Consider the following 20,021-nt stretch of genomic DNA (forward strand, 5'->3'; position numbering starts at 1 on the left):
AAAAAAAAATAGACTATAGTAGAATTGATCTAGTTTCCGTCGTCAATTGAAAAAAGCAGTTGCTTGCAGTGGGGATAAAGAGGTGCTTGTGCTCCCTTTGTTATGTAGTACCAGATGCCGGTACTCACCTTGTTAATGAGTAACAGCAGATATTTCCACTTAAAGCACTGGAAACAAGGAAGTTAATAACCAATATTTTATCTAATTTCATAATCAGTCAAATTAAGGATTATGTGAACATGTTTTTGTCATATTTAATTGGGTAAATATGGAGAATCTCCTTGAGCGTTTGACAAACATCGAGCCGAGGCACTTCACACCAGTCATTTCCTCAGTGTATCTGACCTCCTTCTTCCTACTTACAGCTACATGCTTGCGCAAGGTTCAGCTCTGCTTTATGCACAAAGCTGAGGGCACAGGCAATTATGAGAGGAATTGTTTTAATTTTTATACTTTACTGGTACGGTATTCCTGTTTCAAAAGGTAAGTTTGCTACTTATTATACATGTTTGGTTTCTATACAATTTATAAATCTTTAGATAAAATGCCAAATTCGATATAAAATTATTATGTTGGAATTGTATCTTCAGTAATGTTTCCATTCTAATTTTATGGTTTTTCCTGTTGCTGTATTCCTAGTACTAGGAATTACGTAATTTATAAATTGTAAAGGTGTTGTTTCCAATCTGCTCCATCATATGTTTTCGATAAAGACAGTGGCAGATCAGGTAGAAGGTACATTACTGAAAACAAAGTTTAAAATTGTATCATTTGAAAATGTTTAATTCTAAATGTTTTCTTTTCTTCCTTTTGAAAAGATTTATGGAAAATTATAAAGTAGGCCTATGCTTAGCTTTCATAAATATATTAGAAGTTACACTTCTATAGTCAATATTTCAAACCATAAAAGACAAATTAGTACCATGATAGAATTAAAGCAGGAAAAATGTATGTAATTTAAATATACATATAGCAACAAATCCTGGCTCACTAGTTTCCACTGTTAAGAAAAGCATTTTTAAAAGTAAGCGGTAAACTTTCATCTGAATTGAGATTTGTCTCATTTCTTGATGGTGAAACTAAGGAGGTTCATTTGTTTTAATGTTCAGTATCAGAATTGGCATTTAGTGATGCTAATGAGATCTAGAGTTTTATAGACATCTACTACATTTAAAAAAAAAAATCATGGATACGATACACTTGTCAATCACACTGAAATTATTGAATATTTGTACATATTTAAGGTAATATTTCACCTCATGCTTTACATACAAGTTTGCGACTCCTTGGAAAGTCGGTGACAGCCCTGAATTATAGGTTTTATGGCTAGCATATGGTTAACTGCATATGGAAGACAAAGCTAAACGCTGGACACATTCGCTATATTGAGCACCTGTGCTCTGAATGGAGTCTTTGTTATAAGATGAAAGAGTTTCATAAGACTTGCCAACTTTGTGAGCAGCAGTATGGACTATGAAGAATAACCACTACACGATACTAAATTTTGAATAAGCAATTAATAAGCAAAATTCTGATTGACTTGATTTGATTTACTTGATAAGGCTACATATTCAAAATTTAAAGCAGTACTTTTTTATCAGAATATATATTGCATTATCATATACGTTTCAGTGCATTTTCTTCTTTTTAATAAGTTTATGACTGATTGTCTTTCTTTTTTCTACTCTGTGTTTTATGGTGACAGCCAGTGAAAAATGCACTTTTGCAGCTTTAGGAGATAATTTTACCATCCCACTGGAATACAAAGAACTCAGAGAAGATCATGAATTGATCTGGAAGAAAAATTCAGAAATAGTGCATAAAAGGAAGAAAAGCAGCGTCCAAAGAAATACAATACATGTAAACAAATACGGCTCCTTAGAGCTAATTGATCTGAAAATGACTGACTCAGCAAATTATTTAGCAGAGGTATATGACAAAGAAGGAAAATTCCTTATTATGGACAAGAAATGCCTTCAGGTCATTGGTGAGTAAATTACGAAACATAGCAAGTACATTCGTGTACACATACAATAGAGAACATTTCTGGTTGTGCCATGTCCAGAAAGTACAAATCCAGACCAAGATTTTGATTCAACCAACCAGCTGAGTACTCTGTAAATGTGACTCCTTATACACAACTAGGTGGTTGAAACAAAATCTTGGTCTGGATTTGTGATTTCTGGGCATGAACTTTCCACCTCTGAATTTCTATGTGTAGTATCAATATCACAAATATTGTCCTATAACTAAAACTATGGTTTGGTTGTGGAAAAAATAGTTTGGAATATAAATTGTGAATATAGCTTTATTAGATGCTAATTGGTAATTAATAATCATTTTCATTGCTTTTCAGAAAAAATTTTATCAAAGCCTCAAATTCAGCAGCCTGATTGTAGCAAGTCAAAACTGACCCTGACTTGTTTTTTGGAAAAACCTAATAATGTGAAGTATGTCTGGCATAAGAACAAGAAAGAAGTGAAAGAAACTACCAAAACTCTGACTGAAGAAAAAAAAACATTGAAAAGCAGCGATACGTTTTCATGCAACGTCTCGAATGAAGTTGGTTACCAGATGAGTGACGATATCACAATCAAATGTGGAGGTGTGTCAGCTCAGTTGTGATATTTGCATGTCTTTCTAGTACCAGTTATTAATTGTGTTTCATTACACTGACTGTTTGTTATGTACAGGTGATCACATTTGTAAATCAGTTTTGTATTCCTTTGTACTTCAGGTGACAAACTGTTTGGGTTGGATTTTTGGATCATGGTAGCCATCTTGGTGATAGGAGGGGGTCTTATTCTTATTCTCATCTTGGTCATGGTGGTGTATCTCTGTCGGCGACATAAACAAAAGAAGGATCGAGAGCGAGGTAAGACATGGCGTGTGGTGTTCCGTCTACTCAAAGGGTATTTAGGTTTTTTATTTTACAAGAAAACATGGGGAGGAACAAAAACAAAAGGTAGCAATTTCAATCACAGGGAAAGGGGAGGCATGCGAGAGAAGAAAACTCTCATCAGACTGCAGATGAGTATCTGGGCTTTTTCTCAGGAAAAAACAGGGAAAACAGCTCACATATACATAATGATCAGAAATAAGCCACAGGAATAACTGTATCTCCTCTTACATACCTCTCTCTAGCATGTTGCATTCTCCATTCATCCATCAATCCATCCATCCATCCATCCATCCATGCATCTATCCAGTTGCTTATCCAGTTTAGGATCACAGAGGGGCCTGGAGTCCATGGCAGCATGCACCCTTATACAGTGCACCCAGTCCAGTTATTGCCATTTATGTAGGATGCCTTTGTTGTTGAGCTGGTGATTTGGGCTGCCACTGTCACAGACAGACCTCATACTGACCGTTTGACGTGATGTTCTCCCAACAGAGGAAGAGGAGCTTCGGCTGATGCACATGACGCAGCAGGCCCACCCCCCCAGGCCGCAAGAGGCCCCCAGGGGCCACACAGCTCCCTACACACACCCACAGAATGGAGAGGATAACACCCCGGCCCCCCCCAGGCCCAGAGCCAAACGGCCCAGGCCTCCGCCAGTGCCGGTCGCAGATGAGGAGAAACCCCCACCACGGCCAAAGCCACGGCAGTCAGCGCCCCGCCACAACCGCACTTAGTTCCCCACCAAGCAGCTGCCAGAGCAACTTCATTGGCACCTGCTAGATACATGATTCAAAATAACCTTGAAAGGAAAGTACTATATGTCTTTTGTTTTAAATAACTGCAGAAGTATTTGTGCCACAGAACAAATGTGTGTGTGTGTGTGTGTAATATGCATTCATATACAGTCAGGTCCATAAATATTGGGACATCGACACAATTCTAATCTTTTTGGCTCTACACACCACCTCAATGGATTTGAAATGGAATGAACAAGATGTGCTTTAACTGCAGACTTTCAGCTTTAATTGAGGGTATTTACATACAAATTAGGTGAACGGTGTAGGAATTACAGCAGTTTGTATATCTGCCACCCACTTTTAAAGGGACCAAAAGTAATGGGACAATTGGCTGCTCAGCTGTTCCATGGCCAAGTGTGTGTCATTCCCTCATTATCTAATTTACAAGGAGCAGATAAAAGGTCTAGAGTTCATTTCAAGTGTGCTATTTGCATTTGGAATCCGTTGCAAAATATTGTCCCAATATTTATGGACCTGACTGTATATATTTTTTACAGTGTTTGGTGTATATAAGAATGAATATTGTATTACATATTTTTGCATGAGAGTTAACGATTCATGACAGAGACAGAGGCATTGTTAACCCATAAAATTTAACCAGCTTTGTTTTTTCGTCTCAAATATATATATATATATATATATATATATATATATATATATATATATAGTACAAAATCAAAAAAGAAAAATAAAGTGATATGTGTAATATGTACCTTGTACCAAAAGTATTTTTCTAACAGTCAGTACTGTGTTCTCCACTCCAAGTGTTGTCAGTCTGTGCTGCTATATATCTGCTTATCATATATATGTAGTGTGCAGCCAGTGTTATGGGCTGCTCAGTATGTTCCATTCAGAATTACATGTCTCTGGTGTAAAATCATCTCGTTCTAGGGGTGGGCAGTTGAAGTTAGTCCCAGTAATGTTTGCATTCATTGGCAAAAAATTGTGTTTCTGTCTGCTTTGTCACTCGCCTACACCTCCCGTTGTTCACGTACCAGCTAAGACTTCTCTTTTCCTGTTTCAACGGAACTACAATGATATGAAATGAGCCTGGAACTGTGGTTTTTAGCCACCAACTGCAGCAATGTGCAAAACAAAAGGCATCAGCAGAACAGTTTTAACCCTGCAGGAACCAGATGCACCTCCTGCCCGACTTGCTCCTCAAGGCCATTCGGCCCCATAAGCCAGAACTGAAGCTAGCAGATGATTGTGCATTGATAGGTCAGCATTAGGAAAACAGGATCTCACTGTTGGCTTTATAATGAAACTGCTGCATTCTTTGTTATTGCCAGCATCTGAAAAAAGACCTATATTTCAGTGACGGCAGTACTGCAGTTAAAGAGTAGGAAAAACATAAGTACTACAAAGCCAGCCATACTAAGACAAAATGAAGGCGCTGTGTAACTGGCAATGCATTTAATTTGTACTTTTTTGTCCTGTACTCGAGAGTCTTTTTGCATCTCCTGAGTTCACAGATTATCCAAGGGGCTTGTTATAGGTCGTTGGGCCCTAATTGTAATCTCTGTGGACCGAACAGGTCTATGAGTATCCTGAGTTGTGTCGCTGTACTTTAATCTTTTTCTTTCATGCTTTCTGAAACTTAGATGGCTCAGCAACAACCCAGCTCTGGCCCGGCTTTGAACCATCAGCTGACGATTTCCTTCATTTGACTTCATTTCCTATTTGCCATGTGTAATGCATTGAAATAGCACTTGTATTTTTGCAGAAATGTCGTGTTGGTAGAAGGTGTTAATGTGCACTGAAACTTGGACTGTGTGGTTTACACTTACTTAGTTGCACGATCTGGTGCCTTCTAAAACAGAGATGATTTATACACAACATGTGCTATTATTATTAAAATCTGAATTTTATTAATAATTCACTAGTAAAAAAAAGAAAAAAGAAGAGAGAAAATAATAATAACAATAATAATAATTCATTATTAAATATGGCACTCAGATAAATCTTTCATTTTCCATTGAGAATAAAAAAAAAGAATCCCCCCCCAACCAACCCTACCTGCTGGTTTGGCAAATCTCACCAGCAGCACACCATATTCCATCAGCATCCCCTCTTCTCACCCCAAGTCAATTAGTTTCACCAGCAGCACCTCGATTATTGAAGTTAAATTGGTTTTTATTCTCTTTCATTGCCCCCTGGGTTATGAGTTTCTGAATCAGAAAGACCATATAGTGTTGATGGTTGGAATGTCACAAAGAGCACTGCACATGCATTCAGAGAAAGAGTGCGCATATTAAGGGGATCAGCCGTTAGTGTTTCCTGGCTAAGAGCATTAGTTTTCAAAGATAAGGAGACTCAAAGAACCTTCTCTGAAGAAGGAATACTATAAAATTGTGAAAAATATTAGAAATTATTCATAGCTCTGTTTCTTTTTTGTGATGAAAAGACAGACAATATTCTTTTCTTCACGTTGTTGAGTTATATAGTATCTTTTCACATCTTAGTGAATCTTTTTAAGGTATAAAGTGTAATGCTAAGTGAAATTCACAGCTCAGGTAGAAATTAAAAAGATGCTGCCCACAATTGTCCCTGAACAGCCAATGATATGAAAGCTTTTACTTTCATAGTGATTGATGTTAAGGAAACTGTCAGGGCATCAGAGTTTCACACTGAGTGCTTTAGTTCCAATTAGACTTCCTCCGACTGTGAGTCATCTTTTCCATCATGGAAAGTTTATATCCTCGTTGATGTTTCCAGTGAAGTTAAGATACTGACTGTTTGAAAAAAAAAAAAGTGTATATTTACATATTTTATGTATGTTCGTCTTCAAATAACACAATACAGACGCTCCTTTACTCATGAACAAGAACTTGAAATGTTCGTAAGTCGTTACTTGTCGAAACTTGAGCGCAGGAAAAAAAAGATGTTGCCTACAGGAAACGGGAGCCCAGTGAACGCAATTTGGACTTAACAGTCCTCTTCGTTCGTATGTCTGAAAGTTCGTAAGCTGAATGTTCGTAAGTAGAGGAGCGTCTTTAGTTTATTTCCAGTAGACCATAGTGTCAAATAAAAACAACAGTAAAGTGTTTAGTACAGTTCATAATCTTTACGTAAGACTAGGCTTAATAATTTTTTCCAGACACATGCAGTATGTCATATGCTACCCAGCTCACTTAGACTAGCTTTGATCGTATGTGATGCTTAAGGGTGTGGGTGAATATGTCGCTTGAAAACTGTTTGATTCAAGGAACAGGATCTCAGCACAGAAGATGAACTAGAGCATTGTTTTTGAAGGAAAATGAAACTAAAAGACACAAAGAATAGGGAAGTGAACTGAACGCTGTTGAATCCTTCATCCAGTAACCCTATAAAGGCAGGCTTGGAATGTGCTCATTTTTAACAGCTGAAGAATTCTGAGAGAAATCTTCAGATCATCCACAACCATTCCTTTTGAAGGGACCACTTTACAAGGACCACCACCTCCTTGCCATGTGAGTATTGAAGACACTCCTGTTCACCAGCACAAGGTGATCAGCGCCACACAGGAACTTGGTAACTGTGGTTTTCTCACCACCCACCTCACAATGAGCCTGGAGATTGATTAGGACTCTAATCATGGGGGTAGCAGTCTCCTTGGTCAGACTTCAAGTCCCTCCTGGGAATAAGCAAGCAAAGAGAGAGGGAAGCAACTGTGTATGTGTGGGATGTGCAGGTGGAAAAGGGCAAGTGAGCATCCTGAAGGTGGTGCTGCCTCCTACCTGCTGAGGCATGGGAGGATGACACCCCTGAACATACTCTCATCTCAACCCAGTACCCCTCACTCCCGCTTCCCTTTTAAAACATAAGAACATAAGAAATTAACGAACGAGAGGAGACCATTCGGCCCATCAAGCTTGTTTTGGGAGAACTTAACTAATAGCTCAGAGTTATTAAAATCTTATCTAGCTCCAATTTAAAGGAACCCAAGGGTTTAGTTTGCAATAAATTAACAGGAAGACTATTCCATACCATAACTACATGCTGTGTAAAGAAGTACTTTCTCAAATTCATTTTAAAATGTTCTCCCACTACTTTCCACCTAAGGCTATGAATTCTAGTATTTAAACTAATATTGAAGTAGCCATTTGACTGAACAGCATCCTACCTGTTAGAATCTTATATAGCTGGATCATGTCCCCTCTTAGTCTCCTTTACTTGACGCTGAACAGATTCAGCTCAGCTAACCTCTCCTCATAAGACATTCCTCTAAGACCAGGAATCATTCTTGTAGCCCTACACTGCACCCTTTCCAAGGTAGCACTGTCTTTTTTAAGGTATGGTAACCAAACCTGCACACAATATTCTAGGTGGGGTCTTACCAAGGAATTGTATGACCTTAGCATCACCTCCCTTGACTTAAACTCCACACACCTAGAGATGTAACCCAACATCCTATTGGCCTTTTTAATTGCTTCCCCACACTGGTGAGAGTGGGACATGGAAGCATCAACATACACATTCTCAAAATCAGCCTGCGTTTATAGTGGAGTACTGCAGGGTTCAATTTTAGCCCAGTCACTAATTAAATCAAGATCTCATTTTAGACTCTGTGCTACTGGTTCAGTATCTGCTACACCACTCACCTTGGTGTCGTCTGCAAGTTTAACCAGTTTACTGTACGTATTGGTGTCAATATCATTAATGTAAATTAGGAACAATAGTGGTCCTAAAATTGAACCCTGCGGTACCCCACTATAAACGCAGGCCCACTGTGACATTTCACCTCTAATAACTACCTGCTGCTTCCTATCTGTTAACCAGTTTTTGATCCAAGCTGTTATAGTTCCTAAAATCCCTTCAGCTTTGAGCTTAAGCAGGAGCCGTTTGTGGGGGACAACATCAAAGGCCTTCTGGAAATCTAATGTGTGTGTGTGTGTGTGTGTCACATCATGTCCTGGGTTTTCCCATTTTGTCCTTTGCTGATTCAGACAGGTACCAGCACCCCCAGACACCTGGATAAGCTGAATGGATGGATGGATATCATCCTGACATTAAGCCCTTGGTTACCATGCAGATTCCCAATTGCACATACGTAACATGAAGTTTCTTTTCTCATTTCCTCATCTTTTTAATCTTTAATTTGTTGACTGAAGTACGTCTGACTGCGCTACAATAGGTGGCGATATGAGTCCTTTCAGCTTGTTAGTATTGGGCTTTTTCCGGTTGACCTATTATGTCACAGATGTTTTAAAAAAAAAAGAATACAATTATTAATAATGGATTTAATTATTAATAAGGTATGCGTGGACACCTCTCCTGGAGCTGACACCTTATCGTGGTGGAGGGGTGTTCCAGTGATCCCAGGAACTATGTTGCCTGGGGCTTTATGCCCCTGGTAGGGTCACCCAAGGCAAACAGGTCCTGGGTGAGGAACCAGATGAAATACATCTCACCCTACACCCATGGGGCCTGTTCGAGCACAGCCCGAACAAGGCATGTGGGTTCCCCCTCCAATGGGCTTAGGGGTCGGGTGCAATGTGAGTTGGGCAGTGGCCAAAGGCGGGGACCTTGGCAGTCCAATCCTCGGCTGCAGAAGCTAGCTTTAGGGACATGGAATGTCACCTCTCTGATGGGGAAGGAGCCTGAGCTGGTGCGTGAAGTTGTGAAGTTCCATCTAGATATAGTCGGGCTCACCTCGACGCACGGCTTGAGCTCTGGAACCAGTCTCCTTGAGGGGGGTTGGACCCTATTCCACTCTGGAGTTGCCCCCTGGCTGGGCACCTGTACATTGGGGTTTACCGCAGTGGACGAGAGGATAGCCTTCCTTCGCCTTCGGGTGGGGGGACGGGTCCTAACTGTTGGTTGTGCTTATGTGCCAAACAGCAGTTCAGAATACCCACCCTTTTTGGAGTCCATGGAAGAGGTGTTGGAGAGCCTGGGGACTCTCTTGTTCTGCTGGGGGACTTCAATGCTCACGTGAGCAATGACAGTGAGACCTGGAGTGGCGTGATTGGGAGGAACAGCTCCCCCGAACTGAACCCGAGCGGTGCTTTGTTATTGGACTTCTGTGCTCGTCACGGATTGTCCATAATGAACACCATGTTCAGGCATAAGGGTGTTCATATGTGCACTTGGCACCAGGATACCCTAGGCCGCAGTTCGATGATCGATTTTTTAGTTGTGTCGTCGGACTTGTGGCCACATGTCTTGGACACTCGGGTGAAGAGAGAGGAGGAGCTGTCAACTGATCACTACTTAGTGGTGGGTGAGCTCCGCTGGTAGGGGAGGAACCCGGCCAGGCCTGGCAGGCCCAAGCGTATAATGAGGGTCTGCTGGGAACGTCTGGCGGAATCCCCTGTCAGGAGGAGTTTCAACTCCTACCTCCGGCAGAACTTCTCCCATATCCCGGGGGAGGCAGGGGACATTGAGTCCGAATGTGCCATGTTCCGCGCCCCCATTGTGGAGGCAGCAGACTGGAGCTGTGGCCGTAAGGGGGTCGGTGCCTGTTGCGGCGTCAATCCCCGAACCCGCTGGTGGACACCGGTGGTGAGGGATGCCGTCAAGCTGAAGAAGGAGTCCTATCAGGCCTTTTTGGTCTGTGGGACTCCAGAGGCAGCTGACGGCTACCGGCAGGCTAAGCGGGATGTAGCTTCGGCGGTTGCTGAGGCAAAAACTCAGGTATGGGAGGAGTTTGGTGAGGCCATGGAAAACGACTTTGAGGAGATTCTGGTCCACCTATCGGTGGCTCAGGGCGGGAAAGCGGTGCAACATCAAGACTGTTTATGGTGGGGATGGTGCGCTGCTGACCTCAACTCAGGACGTTTTGGGTCGGAGGCATGAGCGGCAATAAGTCGGAATTATTTCCGGTGAGGGTTGGACCCTTTGTCACCGATTCTGTTCATAGTTTTTATGGATGGATGGATGGATGCGTGGACAAATGGAGTGACAAAAGCTTTAATTTAATTTGGTTGGAAGAACAGATACAACAATATCAGGATAAAATAAGGTATTTTATGTGATATACTATGACTGTCATGACCTGCTCATTGGGGCGGCATGGTGGTGCAGTGGTTAGCACTGTTAACCGTAGGAGTGCATGTCTGAGTGAATGGTGTATGAGTGTGCCTTGTGATGGGCTGGCCCCCTGTCCTGGATTGTTCCCTGCCTCGTACCCATAGGCTCTGGACCCCCCATCACCCAGAAGGATAAGTGGTTTCGAAAATGTAGGGATGGAGGGACCTGCTTGTATGATCATCCTGTGTGCCACGCCCCCTCATTTACCACATGTTCAATCTCAATTGTGGCCAGTTGTTTCGTGTTATTTCTGCTTAGTCCTGTGTATTTTAGGCCGCATCTGAGTCCGTTTCCCGAGGTCTGTCATTGAAGTCTCATTGTGTAGTGTTGCCGTCGGTTGCCTGTTCCATGTCCCTACTCCCTTTATCAATTAAATCTCGTATTCCCCAAACCTATGTCTCCTTCTCCTGCTTCCCCGTCTCGTGCACCGCTACTGAACCTCACAGTGACAGCATGGTATTAGAAAATTTTCTGATATTGCAGTGTGACTTTGTTGAAATAAATATTGGGGTGTTTATGAAATAAAAAAGGAGTTCAACATCCATCCATTCATCCATTTTCCAAACTGCTTATCCTACTGGGTCGCGGGGGGTCCGGAACCTATCCAGGAAGCAATGGGCATGAGGCAGGGAACAACCCAGGATGGGGGGCCAGCCCATCGCAGGGCACACTCATGCACCATTCACTCACACAGGCACCCCTATGGGCGATTTAGTAACTCCAATTAGGCTCGGCATGTTTTTGGACCGTGGGGGGGGAAACTGGAGTACCAGGAGGAAACCCCACAACGACATGGGGAGAACATGCAAACTCCACACACATGTGACCTAGGCGGAGACTCGAACCCAAGTCCCAGAGGTGTGAGGCAACAGTGCTAACCACTGCACCGCCATGCCACCCCCGGAGTTCAACATAAATTTCTCTAAGTTTGGTATAAACAGCAAGGATGAAAATGATTATGATTGTCTTGGAGAATGCATGCAGCGCCCATATAAAAGCAGCGGAGGTAAACTTTTCACTGATTTTTAAACATATACTACATAATCTTGAAAAGGAATAATCATTAAAATAGCAACAAAGTTTTTTTTACTACTGGACAGTAAAAGTTTTTTAATTAAATTAAATTTCCTGTGCTGTAATATATAATATTCTTACCAAATTGTAGGTAAGAAAAAGCCTTATCTTAATCTAGCTGACTAGCAATGAAAGAATTGCATGTGCATAACATGCTATGTTGGTATCAATATCGCACGTCGTCAAGTCCTACTACAGCCATCTTTCAAATTCAGTACAAAATACCCCGCTTCACGTTGTCATTCAGTGATGGTACTAGTTTTTATGCCAGTGGAAAACCAACACTGTCTGCAAAGTCAATAGCTACAGACCTCCAAACTTTGTGTAGCCTTCAGATTTTCTCAAGAACAGTGCATAGAGAACTTTATGGAATGGGTTTCCATGGCCGAGCAGCTGCATCCAAGCCTTACATCACCAAGTGTAATGCAAAGTGTCGGATGCAGTGGTGTAAAGCATGCTGCAACTGGACTCTAGAGCAATGGAGACAAGTTCTTTGGAGTGATGAATCAGGCTTTGGCAATCCAATGGACAAGTCTGGGTTCGGTGGTTGCCAGGAGAACAGTACTTGCCTGACTGCATCATACCAAGTGGAAAGTTCAGTGGAGGGGTGATTATGGTGTGGAGTTGTTTTTCAGGGATTGGGCTTGGCCCCTTAGTTCCAGGGAAAGGAACTCTTAATTCTATAGCATTCAAAGCTATTTTGAGCAATTTCATGCTCTCAACTTTGTGGGAACAGTTCAGGGATGGCCCTTTCCTGTTCCAACATGACTGGACATCAGTGCACAAAGCAGGGTCCATAAGGACATGGATGAACGAGTTTGGTGTGGAGGAACTTGACTGACCTGCACAAAACCCTGACCTCAACCCAACAGAACACCTTTGGGATGAATTAGAGTGGAGAATGTGAGCCAGGCCTTCTCATTTAACATTAGTGCCTGATTTACAAATGCTCTCCTGTAAGAATGGGCAAAAATTCGCATAAACACAGTCATGACCCTTATGGACAGCATTCCTATAAGAGTTGAAGCTGTTATAGCTGCAAACGGTAGGCCAACTCAATATTAAAGAAGGGGATGTCGTTAAAATTCATGTGTGTACGTCTGGCAATATAGTGTACATGATTGTCCTATAGATGGGTTGGCCCCCCGTCCTGGGTTGTTCCCTGCCTTGTGCCCATACTGTAGCTTCCAGGATAGGCTCTGGACCCCCCGCGACCCAGAAGGATAAACGGATTGGACAATGGATGGATGGATGGATGGATGATTGTCCTACTGTATATACTGTGCAGTATCCACTGAATATTTATGTAACTTTTGGGTTATCCATCTGTGCAATATGTGTAATTGTGTGCACTAATTTTCTTATTTATTTCTATTTGTTATAGTATTTTTTATGGGTTTTTTTCTATTGCTTCTTTATCTATAGAGGTAAGCTGTTGTAACCACTAATTTTCCCCAGTGTGGGATCAATAAAGACTTGTCTTGTCTTATCTTTTAAATATTTACAGTCATGTGAAAAAAAAAATATACTTTCTTTTAGTGCTGCAGGTTAACCTTATGTAGCATAAGCACATAACATATTCCACAATATCATTATTTATTTATTGTATGTGTGAGTCAACCAGACGAAGTACGGCTCAAAAACCCCTTATGATGAGAAAAATCTTGGATTCACGGTTTCCCTTGCCCGGACGCGGGTCACCGGGGCCCCCCCCTGGAGCCAGGCCTGGGGGTGGGGCTCGATGGCGAGCGCCTGGAGGCCAGGCCTACACCCATGGGGCCTGGTCGGGCGCAGCCCGAACAAGGCACGTGGGTCCCCCCTCCAATGGGCTCACCACCCATGGGAGGGGCCATAGGGGTCGGGTGCGAAGTGATCTGGACGGCGGCCAAAGGCAGGGACCTTGGCGGTCCAATCCTCGACTGCAGAAGCTAGCTCTAGGGACATGGAATGTCACCTCTATGATGGGGAAAGAGCCTGAGCTGGTGCGCGAGGTTGTGAAGTTCCGGCTAGATATAGTCGGACTCACCTCGACGCACGGCTTGGGCTCTGGAACCAGTCTCCTTGAGGGGGGTTGGACCCTTTTCCACTCTGGAGTTGCCCGCGGGGAGAGGCGCCGAGCGGGCGTGGGCATACTTATTGCCCCCAGGCTGGGCGCCTGTACATTGGGGTTTACCGCAGTGGACGAGAGGGTAGCCTCCCTCCGCCTTCGGGTGGGGGGACGGGTCCTGACTGTTGTTTGCGCTTATGCGCCAAACAGCAGTTCGGAATACCCACCCTTTTTGGAGTCCTTGGAAGGGGTGTTGGAGAGCGCTCCTCCTGGGGACTCCCTTGTTCTGCTGGGGGACTTCAATGCTCACGTGGGCAGCGACAGTGAGACCTGGAGGGGCGTGATTGGGAGGAACGGCCCCCCCGATCTGAACCCGAGCGGTGTTTTGTTATTGGACTTCTGTGCTCGTCACGGACTGTCCATAATGAACACCATGTTCAAGCATAAGGGTGTCCATATGTGCACTTGGCACCAGGACACCCTAGGCCGCAGTTCGATGATCGACTTTGTAGTCGTGTCGTCGGACTTGCGGCCGCATGTTTTGGACACTCGGGTGAAGAGAGGGGCGGAGCTGTCAACCGATCACTACCTGGTGGTGGGTTGGCTCCGCTGGTGGGGGAGGAAGCCGGCCAGGCCTGGCAGGCCCAAGCGTATAGTGAGGGTCTGCTGGGAACGTCTGGCGGAATCCCCTGTCAGGGAGAGTTTCAACTCCTACCTCCAGCAGAACTTCTCCCAGATCCCGGGGGAGGCGGGGGACATTGAGTCCGAATGGGCCATGTTCCGTGCCTCCATTGTGGAGGCGGCTGACCGGAGCTGCGGCCGCAAGGTGGTCGGTGCCTGTCGCGGCGGTTATTCCCAGAACCCGCTGGTGGACACCGGTGGTAAGGGATGCCGTCAAGCTGAAGAAGGAGTCTTATCGGGCCTTTCTGGCCTGTGGGACTCCAGAGGCAGCTGACGGCTACCGGCAGGCCAAGCGGAATGGGACTTTGGCGGTCGCTGAGGCAAAAACTCGGGTGTGGGAGGAGTTTGGTGAGGCCATGGAGAACGACTTCCGGACGGCTTCGAGGAGATTCTGGTCCACCATCCGGCGGCTCCGGGCGGGAAAGCGGTGCAGCATCAACACTATTTATGGTGGGGATGGTGCGCTGCTGACCTCAGCTCGGGACGTTTTGGGTCGGTGAAGGGAGTACTTCGAAGACCTCCTCAATACCACCGACACGCCTTCCAATATGGAAGCAGAGTGTGGGGACTTGGGGGTGGACTCGCCTATCTCGGGGGTGGAGGTCGCTGAGGTGGTCAAAAAGCTCCTCGGTGGCCGGGCCCCGGGGGTGGACGAGATTCGCCCAGAGTTCCTCAAGGCTCTGGATGCTGCGGGGCTGTCCTGGTTGACACGCATCTGCAGCATCGCGTGGACATCGGGGGCAGTACCTCTGGACTGGCAGACCGGGGTGGTGGTCCCCCTCTTTAAGAAGGGGGACCGGAGGGTGTGCTCCAACTACAGGGGGATCACACTCCTCAGCCTCCCTGGTAAGGTCTATTCGGGGGTCCTGGAAAGGAGGGTCCGCCGGATTGTCGAACCTCGGATTCAGGAGGAGCAGTGTGGTTTTCGCCCTGGCCGTGGAACAGTGGACCAGCTCTATACTCTCAGCAGGGTTCTGGAGGGTTCATGGGAGTTTGCCCGACCAGTCTACATGTGTTTTGTGGACTTGGAAAAGGCATTCGACCGTGTCCCTCGTGGGGTCCTGTGGGGAGTGCTCCGGGAGTATGGGGTACCGGGCTCCCTTTTAAAGGCGGTTCGGTCCCTGTATGACCGGTGCCAGAGTTTGGTCCGCATGGGCGGCAATAAGTCGGACTCGTTTCCGGTGAGGGTTGGACTCTGTCAGGGCTGCCCTTTGTCACCGATTCTGTTCATAGTTTTTATGGACAGAATTTCTAGGCGCAGCCAGGGCGTTGAGGGCGTCCGGTTCGGTGACCTCAGGATTAGGTCTCTGCTTTTTGCGGATGATGTGGTTCTGTTGGCCTCATCGAGCCGTGACCTTCAGCTCTCACTGGAGCAGTTCGCAGCCGAGTGCGAAGCGGCTGGGATGAGAATCAGCGCCTCCAAATCCGAGACCATGGTTCTCAGCCGGAAAAGGGTAGAGTGCTCTCTTCGGGTTGGGGATGGGGTCCTCCCCCAAGTGGAGGAGTTTAAGTATCTCGGGATCTTGTTCACGAGTGGGGGAACGATGGAGCGGGAGATCGACAGGCGGATCGGTGCGGCGTCAGCAGTCATGCGGGCGCTGCATCGGTCTGTCATAGTGAAGAGAGAGCTGAGCCAAAAGGTGAAGCTCTCGATTTACCAGTCGATCTACGTTCCTACCCTCACCTATGGTCATGAGCTTTGGGTAGTGACCGAAAGAACGAGATCGCGGGTACAAGCGGCCGAAATGAGTTTCCTCCGCAGGGTGGCTGGGCTCTCCCTTAGAGATAGGGTGAGGAGCTCAGTCATTCGGGAGGGACTCAGAGTAGAGCCGCTGCTCCTCCGCATCGAGAGGAGCCAGATGAGGTGGCTCGGGCATCTGATCAGGATGCCTCCGGGACGCCTCCCTGGGGAGGTATTCCGGGCATGTCCCACTGGGAGGAGGCCCCGGGGAAGACCCAGGACACGCTGGAGAGACTATATCTCTCGGCTGGCCTGGGAACGCCTCGGGGTCCCCCCAGAGGAGCTAGACGAAGTGGCCGGGGAGAGGGAAGTCTGGGTCTCCCTGCTGAGGCTGCTGCCCCCGCGACTCGACTCCGGATTAAGCGGGAGATGATGGATGGATGGATGGATGGTATGTGTGAGTCATGGATGACTCAGTAGCTTGTGGAACTCGCAGGGGCACTTGTCAGATCAAATGGGCATCTGCCATGTAGAAAAAAAAACATAAGTATACAGGATATTTTTTTGCATTTTATTCTTTGCTGTTAAGTTCAAATACATATGGACTCCATGGATTAGCATTAATAATGTAAAAAGTAATCATAATTTGTTTTTCTTTGTGGAAGAATCTTGGCGGTATGACACTTGAGTCAAAGGAAGGAGAAAGAAACCAGTTCCGCATAGTGTGGTTAACGATACATGATATTCTCTGAGAAAGCTGGAGACTTCTTGAGCAGTGTAGTTCTGAATTTGCTGAGGTTCCTGTATCTAAAAACACAAAAATCTAATTTAAACAAAATGTTTGTATGAGCCATTTAGGACATTGGACAGCTGTGGCTACACTGTCACAGCTCTTGTTTTACTTTTGTTTTTTCTAATATTTTTAGTCACTTTTGCATAATCCAGCCTACTAGTCTGCTTCTTGTTACTTCCTCCAGGTCCTGGAAATAATATGCTAGAAATGACTGTGGGACCTCGGCACCCTAAAAAAACTCTTTTTATTAATAAATTCAGTTAACCGGTATACAATGGTTTTCACAACAGTCACCCTAAAGTGCTTCATATGGGTGTGTTGTGATATAAAGAAATAAAATAAGGAAGTCAGATGACAATGGAGGAGAGGAATCAAAAGGTCCCATGTGGGGAAAAAAAAAACCTCTGGGGGTCCAAGTTCAGCTGGCTGCCCCGCCGGCATGTTTAACCCTGTGTTTGATTATATCTCTCTAAGTTGTAAATCAGATAATGTCATGAAAATATTACTTCCTGTAGGAAACACGTCCCCTTTTCTATGTTGATGTTCAGCAGGATTTTGTTGTACTAGATTGTGTCGTAATTTCAACATGGTGGCTTACACATCCATCCATCCATCCATCCATTTTCCAAACCGCTTATCCTACTGGGTCACGGGGGGTCCGGAGCCTATCCCGGAAGCAACGGGCACTAGGCAGGGAACAACCCAGGATGGGGGGCCAGCCCATCGCAGGGCACACTCACACACCATTCACTCTCACACGCACACCTATGGGCAATTTAGCAACTCCAATTAGCCTCAGCATGTTATTGGACTGTGAGGGGAAACCGGAGTACCCGGAGGAAACCCCACGACGACATGGGGAGAACAGGCAAACTCCACACACATGTGACCTAGGCGGATATTTGAACCCGGGTCCCAGAGGTGTGAGGCAACAGTGCTAACCACTGCACCCCACGGCTTACACAATCAACAGTAATTCTATTTTTTTTTTTATGTTTATTTTGTTAACTGTATCAATAGTTATAAATGTTATTGCATGTGGTCAATTTAGAGAATACTATATCTTGAGCGTAAACAGCATCCTAGAATATAATGTCAGATTTTTACCAAACTTGTTCGTGTTTTTTGTTTTGTTTCTTGTGTGTTTGTTTCTTGAAAAAAAAGAATCTCCACATCTACTAAAATATTATAAAGCAACAACACAGAACAGCAGCTTTCTTGGAGGCAGCATGTTTGTTCCGAGATGTGTGGACTGGTTGGATGTGGCGTTAGGCACCTCGGAATTTACGACTTTGCTTCTCATGCAAATTTATGAGACGTATGATAGCATGTACTCAGTTCCTGTTTTTTTTGTGTGTTAAATTGTGTTTGTATAAAGAGTACGATATAAAATTAAGTTTGATCGAGTGATTGACTAGATTAAAAATGGCATGTACAGCAGCACCAGCAGCCATAGTTACGATGTGCAATGAGATAAGTTGTGGGTAGGGTAAACGGAAATAACAGGTCTTCAGCTGAGACTTAAAGACCTTGAAAGAATGAAAGAATTAAAAAAAAAATAAGAAGGTCTGCACTTAGTTTACAGGGCATAACACCCATTTGGAGCAATCCAGATATTTGCCAGAAAAAGAAAGCACTGAACTTTCCCATATGCTGTGATAAAGGGATTATAAATCTAGAACATGTTCTTCAAAGCACTTCCATTATATAGAGGGGGTGGTCAGCTGTGGTATCATCTCCTTGGGATCCTGGCGGGTGGCAGGGTTGGACCCTTGAGCTATGGCCGTCTAGTGGCTTCTTGGGGCTGGGGGACTGTGGCTGCCGTCTTGTGATGTCTGGGTGTCTGCCCTGGCTGGTGGTAGTGCTGGGGAGCTTGGGTGGGTGCTGCCTGGTGGTCATGGGGTATGGGGTCTGGAGTGCTGGTGGTGGCTGGGGCTGGCTCTGGGATGGATGGTTGGCGTCTTCGGTGCGGGCCTGGGTACGGAGTCCAGGGCTCTGGCGCCCGGGGCCTGGCCATTTCCTCGGTGGGTGCCTCCCTACGCCGGGATGGCCTGTGCTCCCCCCGGGGTGCTGCGGGGGAGGGGGGTCGGTCCATGTCTGGGCGTCTCGGCCTGCACAGTGTTGGGGGTAGTGTGTCTCGGGCCTGGGCTAGTCTGCCACATTTCTGTTGTCGAGAGAGTGACTGTCTGAGTGCGGGCTGCCCTTCGGGGTGGCTTTTGGCCCTGGCAGTGCCCTGGGGTGTTGTCGCTGGGGACCCCGGGTTCACTCCTTCATGCACAGCGGTCGGGGGCTACTGAGCCAGCTGGTTAGCTGGCTCTCTACTCACCCTCTGGCAAAAATCTGCCCCCTGGCCTTATGAATCCCAGCCCCTCTCCCCCCTCATTCAAAAACATGCCACGCACATGCCACTTCCTTGGGGTGGTGGCCAGGAGGGGGCTGGTTGGCCCTCGGTCGTCTGGGGTCCTAGGGGCCCTGGCCTTGGCTCGTACGGGAGCGGCCGCACTCTCGCGGGGTCGGCTGCCTGTTCTCTGGGGCTTATACGCTTTTGGCTGTGGGAGCGGGGTCTGGGACCTCCCTCCTCCTCCAGCTGGAGTGCCAAACCACTCTGCATACATCTGATCTTGTCTAATCTCTGAAACTAAGCAGGTTCAGGCTTGGTTAGTACTTGGATGGGAGACTGCTTGGGAATACCAAGTGCTGTAAGCTTACACTACCAATAATGCCGAAGTTGGGATTTAAATCATTCAAATTATTGTTCCTCAATCTCAAGCACCTGTTCAAAATCTAAAACTCTATCTCTCCCGCTCATTATAATTTATCGTCCACCAGGTCCTTATTCAGAATTCTTAGTTGAATTTGCAGAATTCCTTTCAGACCTAGTAACTTCAACTGAGTGAGCAATAATTGTGGGGGATTTTAATATTCATGTAGACAACGAACATGATCCCCTGACAATAGCCTTTACTAATATACTACACTTTATGGGTATCACACAAAATGTAATTGGGCCTACCCATGACTGCGGTCATACC

General features: G+C 45.4%; 1 protein-coding gene across 1 annotated transcript; it reads left to right on the forward strand.

Moving 5' to 3' along the window:
- The first annotated feature begins 249 nt into the window (after positions 1–249).
- LOC125709957 (T-cell surface antigen CD2-like) lies at positions 250–4,342 on the forward strand. Its single transcript, XM_048979049.1, has 5 exons — positions 250–483; positions 1,706–1,987; positions 2,357–2,605; positions 2,738–2,875; positions 3,395–4,342. Exons 1-5 carry the CDS (start codon positions 426–428, stop codon positions 3,634–3,636), a joined length of 969 nt encoding a protein of 322 aa, XP_048835006.1. The 5' UTR covers positions 250–425; the 3' UTR covers positions 3,637–4,342.
- The last annotated feature ends 15,679 nt before the right edge of the window (positions 4,343–20,021 follow it).

Source organism: Brienomyrus brachyistius, chromosome 16, assembly GCF_023856365.1.
Source record: "Brienomyrus brachyistius isolate T26 chromosome 16, BBRACH_0.4, whole genome shotgun sequence".
NCBI classification, from domain to species: Eukaryota; Metazoa; Chordata; class Actinopteri; order Osteoglossiformes; family Mormyridae; genus Brienomyrus; species Brienomyrus brachyistius.

What these genes read in the sequence shown, in the direction of transcription:
- LOC125709957 (XM_048979049.1), top strand. Translation starts at nt 426, where the DNA reads ATGAGAGGAATTGTTTTAATTTTTATACTTTACTGGTACGGTATTCCT. An exon ending in CGGTATTCCTGTTTCAAAAG is followed by an intron (nt 484 to 1,705) that starts GTAAGTTTGCTA and finishes TTATGGTGACAG; the next exon opens with CCAGTGAAAAATGCACTTTT. An exon ending in GAAATGCCTTCAGGTCATTG is followed by an intron (nt 1,988 to 2,356) that starts GTGAGTAAATTA and finishes ATTGCTTTTCAG; the next exon opens with AAAAAATTTTATCAAAGCCT.